The sequence below is a fragment of the Sturnira hondurensis genome, unplaced genomic scaffold (genome assembly GCF_014824575.4).
Source record: "Sturnira hondurensis isolate 20B ecotype Veracruz unplaced genomic scaffold, ASM1482457v3 Scaffold0010128, whole genome shotgun sequence".
NCBI classification, from domain to species: Eukaryota; Metazoa; Chordata; class Mammalia; order Chiroptera; family Phyllostomidae; genus Sturnira; species Sturnira hondurensis.
In genome coordinates, this window is record NW_028082759.1 from 32,850,234 (window position 1) to 32,864,737 (window position 14,504).

At 35.5% G+C, this 14,504-nt stretch overlaps 1 protein-coding gene across 2 annotated transcripts in view; it reads left to right on the plus strand.

The window, feature by feature from the left end:
- Window positions 1–14,504, plus strand: part of MTFR1 (mitochondrial fission regulator 1) — a 70,993-nt gene that overhangs the window by 37,183 nt on the left and 19,306 nt on the right. For both annotated transcript variants that reach the window (XM_037058637.1, XM_037058638.1), the window contains exons 3-4: window positions 3,417–3,515; window positions 13,262–13,377. In XM_037058637.1, the coding sequence (XP_036914532.1) occupies window positions 3,417–3,515; window positions 13,262–13,377 (215 nt within the window). The remainder of the gene's footprint in view (window positions 1–3,416; window positions 3,516–13,261; window positions 13,378–14,504) is intronic.

Sequence of the window (14,504 nt, forward strand, 5' to 3'; positions counted from 1 at the left end):
CACTTTCAAACACTGTTGCTAAATGTTACGGACTGTCACTACTTGACACAGACCACAGACATGCACAAAGAGATACACAGATTCATTATGAGATTATTTATCAGTAGTTCTTATACATAAGTTATTATTTCATTGCTTCTTAATGGAATTGAATTCTTATTAATGACGTGGAATTGTCTGGGAATGACATTTTTCTTCTCTGCCCTCTCTCTTACATCCAAAAAATTACTAAGAAGAGTTTCTCTTTAAAGGAAATCTTGGCTTCTCCAAACCAGTATACTGACAAGTCACAGTTCAGCCACCATTAGGGTAGGAGATGCACTTGAGTCATATAGCCTCCCCGTGTACAGATGGTAACTACTCAGTACCATCTGTTCATTATTTCTTCAAAGCCATTTATAATTTCTTCCCCTCCATGACGGCTGAAAAGAAAAAAATAAAGACCAATTTTAGAGTTCCTGGAAGTTAGCTGCTCACTTTTTTCTACAATCCAGTAAAGGTTATGGCTCTTCTTCTTTCTAAATATTCCAGTCATTAGTTTACATAGACAGTTCATATTTCTTGGTGCTAACTGCTATGCAGTTTATAAGTAACAGAAGAATAATATTATGTCAGTCTACTATGTATACTTGGAAAAACAATCACATAAAGCAATCTGTCTTTACTTCCTTAAATTTTGTGTAATTCCAAATAGTCTACTTACTCCTTATATATAAAAGCTCAATCTATATTCACTTTCTCTTGTGTTCACCTGGAATTCTTTTCTTCTGATAAGCAGATGAGAAGGTAATGGTTGAAAACAGCCCTGAAGCATGAATAGCAAGGAAATCTAAAAGCTGGCATAAACATTAGTTTCTGATCTTGGCAAATGCTTTGTAAATTTTTGTTTGTGAGCTTTTTTTTTTTTGCCATCTTCATCTGCAGTTAAGATCTTTGTTTACTGGAGGAGCAGGAGGTTTTCTTTAGACTATGTAGTTGTCATATTGTGATGCATAAATAGTGTTTCACTACTCCTGTGTCCTTGAATTTTGACTTGCAACTAAATGGAAGACTCGAGAGAAATAACTGAAAGGTATATGTACTATTGCCCTATGGATCTATATTTTTAAAGATTTTATTTATTTTTAGAGAGAAAAGGAGGGGGAAAGAGAGACAGAGAAATAGCAATGTGAGAGAGAAATGAACTGTTGTACCTCACTCACCCTCAGCTGGGGAGCTGGCCTGCAGCCCAAGCATGTGCCCTGATCAGGAATTGAACTGACAACTCTTCATTTTGCTGATGATACCCAACCCCCTGAGCCATGCAGGTCATGGCTCTCTATGGATCTGTTTTTAAAAGATCAAGACCTATTAACATGTATAAGCTAAAGACTGCTTAAATACTGTTTTAGAATCACCATATTTTGCGGTGTATAACATGTACTTTTTTGCCCCCAAATTGGAGGATGTATGTTACATATGGGTAGTACTAATTCTGCATCTATGTAGATGTTTTTAATTCCTTTATTTACACAAAGTATTATTATCTGTGTGCAAAATAGTACTCTGGAATATGATAATTATTTTGTAAATATAAATAAATAAAAATGAATTTAAAAATTAAAAGATTTTTTCGAGGATGTTTGGGCCAAAAACTTGGGTGCACATTATAGATGGCAGTGCTTGATACACGGCAAAATACAGTGCTTGCCCATGGCTTTTTTTTGTTGACCTCTTATGTTAACTGTAAAACTGTGATGCTTCCCATTGTCCTTTAGTGTCCTTGAGTGAGAGATGTTTTCCCTTCTCTTAATCCTCATGTGTTATTAACCATATACATGTGATAATCCTCTGTATGAACATTGGTAGGCATAATTTGAGTTCCTGAACTACAGATAATTCCTTTCAAGGCATCAGAGATGTATTCTTAGTTTAATACATATTTCAATACTGATGTCTTTCTACTGCCCAATTTTCCAGTATGTACCATCTTTTTATATTTCCAAAACAAGGGTTACTGTTTTGTTGGTTATAGTAGCCAGTTACAGGTTATAGGAACTCTCCCAGATAACAGTCAGTAAAACTTGTAACATCATGAGGGGAATTAATGTAACAGTTGAGGCAGATGCCAGAAGTATCATCTATGTTCCCCCATGATCCTCACTTTAACTCATACTGTTATCCCTAAATTGGATTTGGTTGCTAAAATATAAGAAGTTAGATTGCAAATGAACAATAATATTGTTCATTTTATGAGACGTTCATGCTTTTTAAATGGTCTAAAGGTCTACTTTGGGTTATGTGTTGGAGGCATCACTGTTTACAGTAACAATTATTACTTGGTCATACTATTTATATTAGAGTAATTCCATTCATCATACTGTTTGTAATTAATTTCATTCTTTAAATTAGAATGTCCATGGAGTGACTTTAAGAAGGGGTCGGTGTCCATTGCTTAGACTACATTTAATCTGGTTTGGTACTTTTTTAGTTTTACAATATAATTGAATGTTAAAGTTTAATGAATGCAACATAATGTATATCAATCTCATTCTTTTCTTTTAAAACTGCTTTTAATAGCACACTACCTCTCTTTACCTCTTCTTCTGTCTAGGCTTTCAAGTGTAGCACTCAAAACAGATGGATAGTTTTTCTCTTTAAAGAAAGATCATAGACTTGGGGAGAAGTTTCAAGGTACAGCTTGTAATGATTTAACACTCTGTGTGTGTGCTTTTTGTTTGTTTTTTTGCTTTGGGGGTTTGTTTCTGTTTTTGCTTTAAGCATAGCATAATGTCCTCTGTGTATTATGATTTCATCTGGGAAATTTTGCTCATTAGGGCCACCACAAGTGCATTTTAGTTCCTTTTTGTAAAGTAGGAAAAGGGGCATTTGCCCTGGGGGAAAGGCCTCACAAGAAAATGTCGTGCAACTGGATTTTGGTCCCTGCTCACCTTTGGCCAGGTGTTCTTGTGTAGCAAACAAAATGGTGGTACAAATGCAGATTCTGAATTTTACACTGATTTGGATTTGTTTTGAAAAGTCTATTATAGGAAAAGTAGCCATAGTTTTAAAAAATGTATATGTATCTAAAATTCTAAAACTAAAAATATAGTAGAAGAGATAAAGGTGTTTCCTTGCAGAATAGTGGGAAAACCTAATAAAAATAGATAATGTTTTTACTTCAAATATAGAATTATTTTACAATTGCTAGTTATTTTTCTATAGACCTACATTAAACTTTATTGCATAAATGGTCATTAGCCATATATATTATTTATTTTTTAAAATAAGAAATATTGGCTTATTTCCCATAACATTTAGACATTCTGTTCCCGTAATTAATGCGTCGGCATGTTATGCAAGTAATTGTCCACTTCTTTGTATTAGAGTAATATAAATTATGTAATTAAACTTTTGTGCTTTTCCTCCTTCCTTAGGTACTTTGGTCTAGGAAGCCATATGGTTCATCTCGAAGTATCGTAAGGAAAATTGGTACTAATTTATCTCTGATCCAGTGTCCAAGAGTTCAGTTTCAGGTATATATAGTTCAATGTTTTGTATTAATGTATTAAAAATATAATTACATGAAACTTTAATAGTATTTTTAATCTTCCCTCCCATTAATGCCACTATCAATAAAATGAGATGATAAAAACCACACTAAAATCTTTCTAGAAGTCTTAGTTCCTTTGTGAAGTGATTCAAGATCTTTAAGACATTTATCCTTCTTAAGAGTACATATATGAGGATTTAGAAGCACATAATAAGCCAAGCAGTTAATTCCCAGGTGACCTTGAATGTAGGTAGCCCTTGTATTACTTTATGTACTTCAGGTACCACCATTATTTTCTTTAGTTGTTATACCTTCCTCTTTGGATAACAGCTCTGTTCCCCTAGTTTATTCTTAGATGTCTCTGTGCATGCCATGTAATTTGCTTTTTCCACCTTTGGTTTAAAGCAAATCAACAGTGTTAAGACAAAGAGGTAATTGTGGGTCTTTGAATGAGGTGATAGTGAAACCTGAAATTAGGAATACTTTGAATGCTCAGGTCTTAGTAGCCTCTACTAGCACCAAATTAGGGGCAACTCTACTTTTTGCTTGGAGATAAACTATTTTCTTGCTTTTGAGCCTTTGTTCCTTATTACTAATACAGTGTTAGACGTGTATCCCATAGCTTTGTTCTTGTTTTTCATTGATTCTGTTCAATAGTTATACACAAAACCTTTTAGTTCAATGTTTAAGAATATAAAGTTCGGCAGATATCTGTATCAATTTTAAATAATTAGCATATAAAATGTGGATTATACATTTAACTCATAATTCAAAAGTTCAGAAGTGCCTCCCTGTGAGCTTATTTGATATTGTGTCATATTCATAAATCACTCTTCTTGTCAGAGAGAGGTAAAAAAGAAAAGTCTGTTTCTAAGTAAGTGGCAGCAATTAATGTTTGTTCAATTTGACTAAGAAGTTGCTCATTGTTGTGCTAATAGTCCCACTTACAAATTGACTGGCAAAACCTTTGTGCATCAGTCTAGAAATGGACAGGTTAGAACTTTCTAAGGAGTAATTATCATCAAACTATGGGCTTTCAAAAAAGTAATGAAAATGAGATCTGTGGTAGTGAGTCTCTAGCATAATTTCTGAGAATTCAGTTTATTTAGAAACAATTATTGATTTGCTAACTTCTTTTAAATAACTGTTGTAACTAAGGCTAATTAATTTTTTTCTGATTTTTCTCAGTTCTATTAAAATTTTATTTTTATCGACTTAAACTAGTGGCAGAACTTGCTTCAACACTTGTATTCATAGAGTTAGAGACATGTAATAGGACATTAGGTAATCTAGCATTTTTTGATAGCAACCCAAACTGCCCTGACAGTCAGTAGGCTGAAGTACTAGAGCCAAGTACATTTCCTTGGAAGGATTCTATTTCTTTGGTCACATAAACGATTATGAGTAGAAAAAGACTATTAGATTTAGTTTAGGAGCTGAATTTGAAAAGAGATCAATTAACCTATGGAGTGGAGTAAAGAGAGCTATTGTAGTGGAAGACAGGAAACATTTGTTTATAGTAAGACTTTTACTTCCAGGCAGTTCTGTAGTGTACTGAGTCTGTAAAGTGGGTATTTTATCTGCTACTTAGATATTTTAAATCTGCTATTTTTACTCTGTATCTTCTATTTTTTAATACATCTATCAGAAATATGAAAAATGTAGAGTCTTCAGAAAATCTAAAGGATGCATTTTAGAGTAGTAAAACTGAAAATGCATTTTTGCTTTTTTTTTCTGGCTCATTTTGGGGTGGAGTTGATTGGTATGGAATGTATTTGAACTGTGTAAGAGTCCAACATGAGTAAATATTACTATAGAAAGTCTAGAACTGGGGAACCACTGTTGGGCCAAGGGATACTGTTTCTTACCTTCCTAGGTTATTTTGAGAGAGAGACACATACACATATTTTCTTCCCTCTTGTCTCTCTGGTCCTTTCTTCCTTTTCTTCTTCATTGTCTCTCTCTCAACAACCCTCACTCCAGGTGTTTCATGAGTAGAAAGCATTAATACTCAGAAACATTAGTGGCTTGAGTGTTGGCTAGAATATTTTAATTAAGTGTTATATCTTTTAGATTAGTATTCTTTACACAGGTACACCTCTTGGCTTGTTGGTGTCATTGTGTGTCATAATAAAATACAGAAATTTTGTTTTCAATTTTTTTTACTGTGGTAGGAATTGGTAGAAGAAGAGGAATAATTAAGTCTGAGGAAAAAAGCTAGAGGTTATCATTTTACTGTATTAATTTTTAAGAATGTGTGTTTTGTATTTGCCTATAAACAAGTGGTGGTAAAAGAGACTGCATCTATTTACTATTAACCCCTTTTTGGCAAGAAACTGAGAACATCCTAGTACCAGTGTGTTTATTTTATGAAAAGTCACATGAGAACAAAGTTACCTCTTTTAGTATTCCATTTTAAGTATTTTAAGTTTTGTACATGTTATGTATTTTTTGTGTATTTACTTTATTAAATGAATCAATTTCCTTAGTATAGTTTTACATTATCAGAGTATTTGAAGTTATCTGAAGTTACTTTAGTAAAATTCTTGAAATATAATTGAATTTTAGATGACTTAACTTGTATAAAATGTTTAGTTGAACTACTTAAAATAGTAAAAATACTCTACTACTGCTGAATTTTTGCTCTGAATAAAATGCTTTTCCATACTTCCCAAAAGGAATTTGGATACTTACAAATCATTAAGCACTAGTTTTCTTTTTAAATTTTATAATGGCCATGATTTTTAAAAAAGTTTATTCCTTTCACTGTTTTTTTCCCCCTGCTAAAAATAGCCATGGTAGGAGAGGACCTTGCTGGAACCTTCAGTAAGTTGGTCTTTTCTTTTTCAAACTTCCCATTAGTCATCCGTGCATGGCAATAGTGGCATCTAAATTGTACCCCAGTAATTCCACATTGTCAGTCCCCTTGCCTGCGCTGACTTCACCTTAACTGGTACTTAACTGAATTGTCCTTCCCATCCCATGCTTATGTTACTCAGTGTACATTTCAGCAACAACTGAAATGGCCTTTGTTGTTGTTGTTGTTTTAATCTTTGCAAGTTATCTGTCTTAATAGAAGCCATAAGCATATACCACAGGGACAAAACAATTGATGATGGGGTTTATCAGTTCCATAGGTTTATGAAGCATGTATGTATTTAATGACATTTTAACACAAGTTCTAAATATTGTATCTTGTGGCAATATTTATAATTATTGTTTTGATCAGGTTATATTCATTTACAAATGTATTAAAATCAGCCATCAGTGTATTTTAAATTAATTATATTTTATATTAGCTCTCTAACAATTTTATGTTACCACTATAATTGTCACATCCTTTTCAAAATAACATAACTATATGAGGAAATGCTGTTTACAACAATTTGTACACTCCCATGTGATATCCCAATCATTTCTTGAATGGAACAAAGACATATTTGTCACAGAGTGAAGGACCACAGAGATAACATAATTCTCTATGGTCACTTGTACTGTGCCACACATAACATTGTTCCATGCTTGAAAAGCTCACATCTAATAGAATATTATTTTATTAAAGTAGTTTTAATATTCTATTCATAAGCAATAACTTTATTATAGAGATGGATTGGTAGAATATATTACTAAATTGGAAAATCATACAACCCAGAGTCTCGGATTGAATTCACATTTTTTAAAAAACAAAAATTACTTTATCATTTCCATGGTTCATTTTGGGAACTAAATTTCATTATTTTAAAAAAAAAAGTCAAGGAGCCCTGACTGGTGTGGCTCAGTGGGTTGGGCATCTTCCCACGAGTTGAGAGGTTACTGGTTTGGTTCCTGGTCAGGGCACATGCCTGGGTTGTGGGCCAGGTCCCCAGTAAGGGGCATGCGAGAAGCAACCACACATTGCTGTTTCTTTCCCTTTCTTTCTCCCTCCCTTCCCCTCTCTCTGAAAATAAATAAATAAAACTTTTAAAAGAAATCAATGAAACCTGTTTCAATAATTATTTCATAAACAAAATTAAACCACTGTACATCCAGATAAAATTACACTCACAGACTAAAAATTATAATCTGATGATAATAGAGAACTATTCACCTTTCTTTTTTGGTGATTTTTTGAAAGGCATGAAATGGCTTTTAAAAAAAGATTATTATTATTATTATTTTTTAGTTTTATTTAGTTTTTGAATGAGCTTGATTTCCACAGGGACTTTATTAGGCTTCTCTTTTAATGGCATAAATCACTGCTAGAAATGATACAGATTTTACTAGATCTGGAACTGGCAACTTTTTAATTTAATTGAGCATGTTATACACATAGTAATATTTCAGTGATTAAATGTAATGAATGCCTAGTGTGAATGCAGGCTAAGACCATGGAATAATTTGGTTTACTTTTTAAAGTTTGTGGGAAAAGCAACTTTTCATGTTTAATATATGAAGTATTAAAAATAACAATTTGAGAAATGTTTGATCTCCAATTATGCTGTAAAATACTCAGAAAAGCTGCGACACAATAGATTTAACTTTTATGTTTTTTAATATATTTTATTGATTATGCCATTACAGTTGTCCCATTCCCCCCCTTCACTCCCCTCCACCCTGCACACCCCTCCCCCATTTCCCCCTTTCATTCATGTCCATGTGTCACAAGTTCTATAGATTATGTATTTCCCATACTATTCCTGCCCTCCCTCCTGTTTATTTTCTACCTACCATCTATACTACTTATTTTCTGTGCCTTCTCCCCCCTTCTCCTCCCCTGTTGCTAACCCTCCATGTGATCTTCATTTCTGTTTCTGCTCCTGATCTAGCTGTCCTCTTAGTTTGCTTTTGTTTTAGGTGTGGTTGTTAATAACTGTGAGTTTGCTGTTCTTTCACTGTTCATATTTTTTATCTTCTTTTTCTTAGATAAGTCCCTTTAACATTTCATATAATAAGGGCTTGGTGATGATGAACTCCTTGAATTTGACCTTATCTGAGAAGTACTTTATCTGCCCTTCCATTCTAAATGAAAGCTTTGCTGGATAGAGCAGTCTTGGCTGTAGGTCTTTGGGTTTCATGACTTGGAATACTTCTTTCCAGCCCCTTCTTGCCTGTAAGGTCCTTTTGGAAATCTGCTGACAGTCTGATGGGCACTCCTTTGTAGGTGACTGTCCCCTTATCTCTTGCTGCTTCTAGGATTCTCTCCTTCATTTTAATCTTGGCTAATGTAATGATGATGTGCCTTGGTGTGTTCCTTCTTGGGTCTAACTTCTTTGGGACTCTCTGAGCTCCCTGGATTTCCTGGAAGTCTATTTCCTTTGCCAGACTGGGGAAGTTCTCCTTTATTATTTGTTCAAATATGTTTTCCACTCGTGGCTGTTTCTTTTCCCCTTGTGGTACCCCTATAATTTGGATGTTGGAACGTTTAAAGATGTCCTGGAGGTTCCTAAGCCTCTCCTCATTTTTTTGAATTCTTGTTTCTTTATTCTTTTCTGGTTGGATGTTCATTCTTCCTTCTGGACCACTCCCTTGATTTGAGTCCCAGTTTCCTTTCCATCACTATTGGTTTCCTGTGCATTTCCCTTCATTCCAATTAGTTTAGCCTTCATATGTTCCTCTAATTTGTGACTATAATCAAACCAGTTCTATAAGCATCCTGATCACCAGTGTTTTGAACTGTGCATCTGATAGGTTTGCTATTTCCTGGTCGCTTAGAGTTATTGGCTCTGGGGCTTTGAGTTCTTGAGCCATGTTTTGGACTATATGTGCCAATTTTGTATTAGGAGCGGAGCCCTAGGTGTTCACGGGGGGGGGGGTGCAACTCAGTCACTGGGTTGTGACGTATGTGGGGGCGGGGTCAAAGGAAACAACGGTGGTCCCCTCTGCCACCTCCCGCCACCGGGGCCACACGGTCTGTCACACTGCGTGCAAATGTGTGACTGCGGTCAGCCCACTGCCTTTCGCCCTCACTGGGTTCGCTGGGGCCTGTGCGGTCCATCTTACTGCTCACACCTCTGCTGGTTTATCTGCGCGCGAATGTGTGACCGCGGTCAGCCTGCCATGCACCCTCACTGGGTCCACACTGCTACCCTGGCTGCCTGCACGCCTGGGTTGGGGGATCTTTGCTGCCTGACCCTGCTCTGCTGCTGGCTCTGCCTCTCTTACCTGTCCCGGTTGAATAGTTCATTGTTGTTGGACTTCTGTATAGGTTCAGTTTTCTGTTCTTTGGCTGTGTCTTTGTTTACTAAACCTTTGTTGTATTCACACTTGGTTGTAGGAGAAGACACAGTGTTTCCACCTACGCCTCCATCTTGGCGGAAGTCCAATTTTATTTATTTATTTTTAGAGGTGGGGAAAGGAAGGGAGAAAGAGAGAGGAAGAAACATGGATGTCAGGGAGAAACATCAATATTGGTTGCTTCTCATATGTGCCCTGGGACCAAACCTACAACCCAGACACATGCCCTAGCCCTGGCTGGTGTGGCATTGAGTGCCAGCCTGCAAACCAGGCACATGCCCTGACTGGGAATGAACAGGCAACCCTTTGCTTTGTGGGACAAGGCCTAAACAACTGAGCCACACCAGTTCGGGCTACTATTAATTCAGAATTAATGTTATTCAATATTAATACTGAATAATATTCAGTATTATTTTGGATTAGTTTCAGGTGTATAGCGTAGTGGTTATTAAAGTATTATTTTGCTTCTTATAACAATATCCAAGAAGAAAACAGTTTTTATAGCTTACAGGAAATAAGAAGTCCTACGGTCAAACTGGAGAGTAGTAACTGTATTGCAACAGATTTTTACTTTCTAAACAGAGAATTATAATCAGATCTTCATGAACTCGCACCTTAGGGAGACATCATCCAGATTTTACTTTTATAATCTCTAGCTTGTACAAAACATCCCATTAATACTCGATGTTATAGGAGCATCTTCTGGATTGGGGATCTTCCTATTCAGGAATCTCCACATTACCTATTTAGAATCTCCCTGTTATAAGTTATAGGAATATCATTACAGCATTCTGTTTTCAGTAATGGTTAGAAATAGAATATTAACAGATTTCTCAAGCTCTTGAGATCAGCCATGATGCCTACTTAAATAACATTTAAGTTGTGTAAGATACTCATTTTACTAAATATGTTTATTGATACATGGCTAAATTTCTGAAACATGTAATGGAGAAGCAAAAATCTAATTTTTGATTTTTCTTTTATTTAAAGATTTTGTTTGTTTTCAGAGAGAGGGCAAGGGAGGTAGCAAAAGAGGGAACACTGATGTGTCAGAGAAACTTTGATTGGTTGCCTCTTGCACACCCAGCTGGGGACCTGGCCTGCAATCCAGGCATGTGCCCTGACAGGGAATTGAACTGCTGATGTTTCAGCTCACTGGCTGGAGTTCAGTCCACTGATCCACACCAGCCAAGACATAATTTTTTATTTTCCTTTGACCATATCCCTTTACATGTACTTCCTGATGCTTATACTTTTTTTTATCATGTGACCATGATTATTCCACTACACGAAAAACATTGGTATTTTGAAAACCTTTTCAACTTAATTCCATTATTGTTTTTGTTTTTGCTTTTCCTCAGGATTAGGCTTTTAAAATCTCTTTTTAATACTACTTGTTTTCTCTCTTGCCTGTCCTCCTTGAAAGCCAATTTAAGGCATTTTAAATACTTGATATTTTTAGTATGTTATTGTTAAAATGTCAGTTTTCTAATGGTACTTTATTAAGTTGATGTTGGGTAATAATGATACATAATGGCAACACATACCAGCAGCTGATATGTTTAGTTAAAATTTTATTCATATTATTTTTTAAATATTTATTTTTAGAGAGAGGGGATGGGAAGGAGAAAGAGTGGGAGAGAAACATCAATGTGTGGTTGCCTGTCATGTATCCCTTAATGGGGACCTGGCCTGCAACCCAGGCACGTGCCCTAACTGGGAATCGAACTGGCGACCCTTTGCTTCATAGGTCCGTGCTCAATCCACTGAGCTACACCAGCCAGGGCATATTATTAAAGATATTTTAAACTTATGATGGGGAACCCCCGAAGAAAACAACTGGAATTATCTTCTGGAGGGCAGGCCCCTTGTAGTACATGTGGACTTCCCCCTCTAGGTGAATGTTCTAGAAAGCCATCGGTATCAATGTACCATCTGGCATTGTGTGAGGCTGTGTTTGGCTTCAGAATTCTTTTGAAGACTCTTTTAATGTGTTTGCCCATTTCATGATGGGTGATTTACAAGTGCACCTGGCCACACTGTGCTGAGTGTCCAGCAATTTTTTATCAAAAACTGCTTGACCTCCATGCCCTACCCTCCCCAATTCACCTGATCTTATCCCCCTGCTTTTTTTGTTTCCCTGGATGAAAAAGGGCCTCAGAGGTAAACATTTTGGCCATGTAAAAGAGGTGAAACAGAAAATGGCAGAAGCACAGAAAGAGATCAAAATTGATGAGTTCAAAAACTGTTTCTAGCAATGGAAAAAACATCTTGACAGGTGTATTGCATCAAATGGAGAGTACTTTGAAGGTACTCTGGGTTTTTTGGGTCCCCCCTCATATAATTATATTAGTATTACATGTTTGTATGGTGTTTTACATTTTAGGAAGAAGGATTATTTAATGTGTATTCCAAAAGTTTGATCTGGCAATGATAATATTAAGGTTCAAAAAAAGCATGAGTTATGGTACAACCTTACTGATAAATACATTAATAAATCTCTTTGGCCTTTTAAATCATTTTCTTCATTTAAAAGTTTACATTTTCTTTTTCACTTAAACCCTATTTCAGTTTGTTGGAAATGTTCTGATAATTAAAAAAATTATTCTTCATGACTCTGACTTGAGATATTACACTATAACAAAACTTATATTTAATTTTATTCAATTAAATTATAGTTCCATTTTTTACTGTAAATTTAAGAACTTTTATGCTTTCCTTTGTTGTATTTATTTCAAAATATTCTGTTCTTTATGTGTTTAAGGTTAGCTAGTTAATTCTGTTCTGTTAGTTCTTTAACAGTTAATACCTTTATTTAAAAGTCAAGAGATTTAAGGATTTTTTTAAAAATGTATTTTTAGCACTATAACAGTATATCTATAAATATCCATTTTAAAATATTGCCAGATTTTGCAGATTTGTCACTTGCTTGTCCTTGTTCTGTTTTCTGTTCCTATACCTTTTTAAGACACCAGACCTCTTCAAAAAATTATTTTTAATACTTAAATTCTAAATATTTTCTAATGTTTTAGGATGACCAGAGGTTTTTAAAAAGCAAACTGTCTCATTTGGCTTGTATATTAAAAATTGAATAAATTTAAATTTTAATTCAGTGATTGTCATACATTATTTGGCAACATATACCGTAACTAAATGGTCCCTTTCATGGGGACTTTTAATGGAAATGAAAATGAAGCTATCTATGTTTGTAATACTAAAGCTGATGATTTTTATTTAGGTGATTGAAAAGTTTTATTCTGCCCTGGCTGGTGTGGCTCAGTGGATTGAGTGCTGGCATGCAAACCAAAGGGTTGCCAGTTCGATTCCTAGTCAGGGCACATGTCTGGGTTGCAGGCCAGGTCCCCAGTTAGGGGGGCGCACAAGTGCAACCACACATTGATATTTCTTTCCCTCTCCTTCCCTTCCCCTCTGTCTAAAAATAAATAACATCTTTTAAAAGTTTTATTCTAATATTTTTGGTGCCAGATGAGAAACTTTCTCTCTTTGTAACTACAGCTTACCAGCCCGACAACAGAGTGGAGCCCCAGTTACCCAGGAGAGGATTCAGTGGCATCTTTTGCTGATGTTGGATGGATAGCCGAAGAAGAAGGAGACTGCTCTACAAGACGAAGGTTAGTCCCGAAGCTTGTAGGAGCTGAGATATGGTATTTATTATTTTAAAAGCTGATACCTTTGTAATATTTCCTTTTAATAGCTGAATTCGATCTCTAATAACCCAGTGGGGTTTTTTTTTTAGCAGTTTCTTTTCTGCTTATTTTAAACACTCAGAATTATAGTTTGTAAACACACGTAACTACTGCCTCCTTAAGAATTACAGAATTTCCTGCCTTTTAGATGTTCTAATATGACAGACCAGAAAGAGCTGCCATAAATATGTTTATGTGAGTATAGTAGTAAAAGGGTCTTATTAGGGTAGAATAATTAGTGTGTGTCTTATTAGGGAATCGGTGTAATAATTGGAGAATGATTCCTAAAAATTCTGAGTCAAGATGAGTTCTGATTCAAAGGAAACAATAATGTAAGAGTTGGAGAGGGATTTCCATTTATTTGTAAAAGCCTTAATAAATTAATTATTATGCCTCAATTTCATAAACAGTTATTCAACATATGTCAAATCTTCATTCTTATTAGACACTGAAGATACGGAGGTAAAATAAGATATGGCCCCAGCTTTATAGGAATACTTGGTGTGCTAGAGGAGAGAGAATAAAGAGAAAATCAATAATGATACTGTAAAATCTAATAAGTAAATACAGAAGGCCACTGTTGGGTGAGAGAAGTTCGGCAAGGCTTTTCAAAGAAGAGAATGTTAGAGCTGAGTGATAGAGGGCAGTGGGAGCCAATTAAATAGGAAGGCTGTATTTCAGGGAAAGTGAAAAATACGTTTAAAAGTATTAGGAGGCTTCCCTGGCTGGTGTAGCTCAGTGGATTGAGTGCGGGCCTGCGAACCAGAAGCTCGTGGTTCGATTCCCAGTCAGGGCACATGCCTGGGTTGCAGGTCGGTTCCCTGCAGGCCAACTCCCAGCAGGGGACACACGAAAGGCAACCATACATTGATGTTTCTCTCCCTCTCCTTCCTCCCTAAAGATAAATAAATAAATAAGATCTTTTTTTAAAAAAAGTATTAGGAGGCTACATGGCATATTTAGGAAACTCCAAATGGCTCAGTGAGGCTAGGGAGTAGCAGAGAAGAGAAAGCTATAGGAGATGATTACAGAAAGTAGATAGAAGTGTAAAG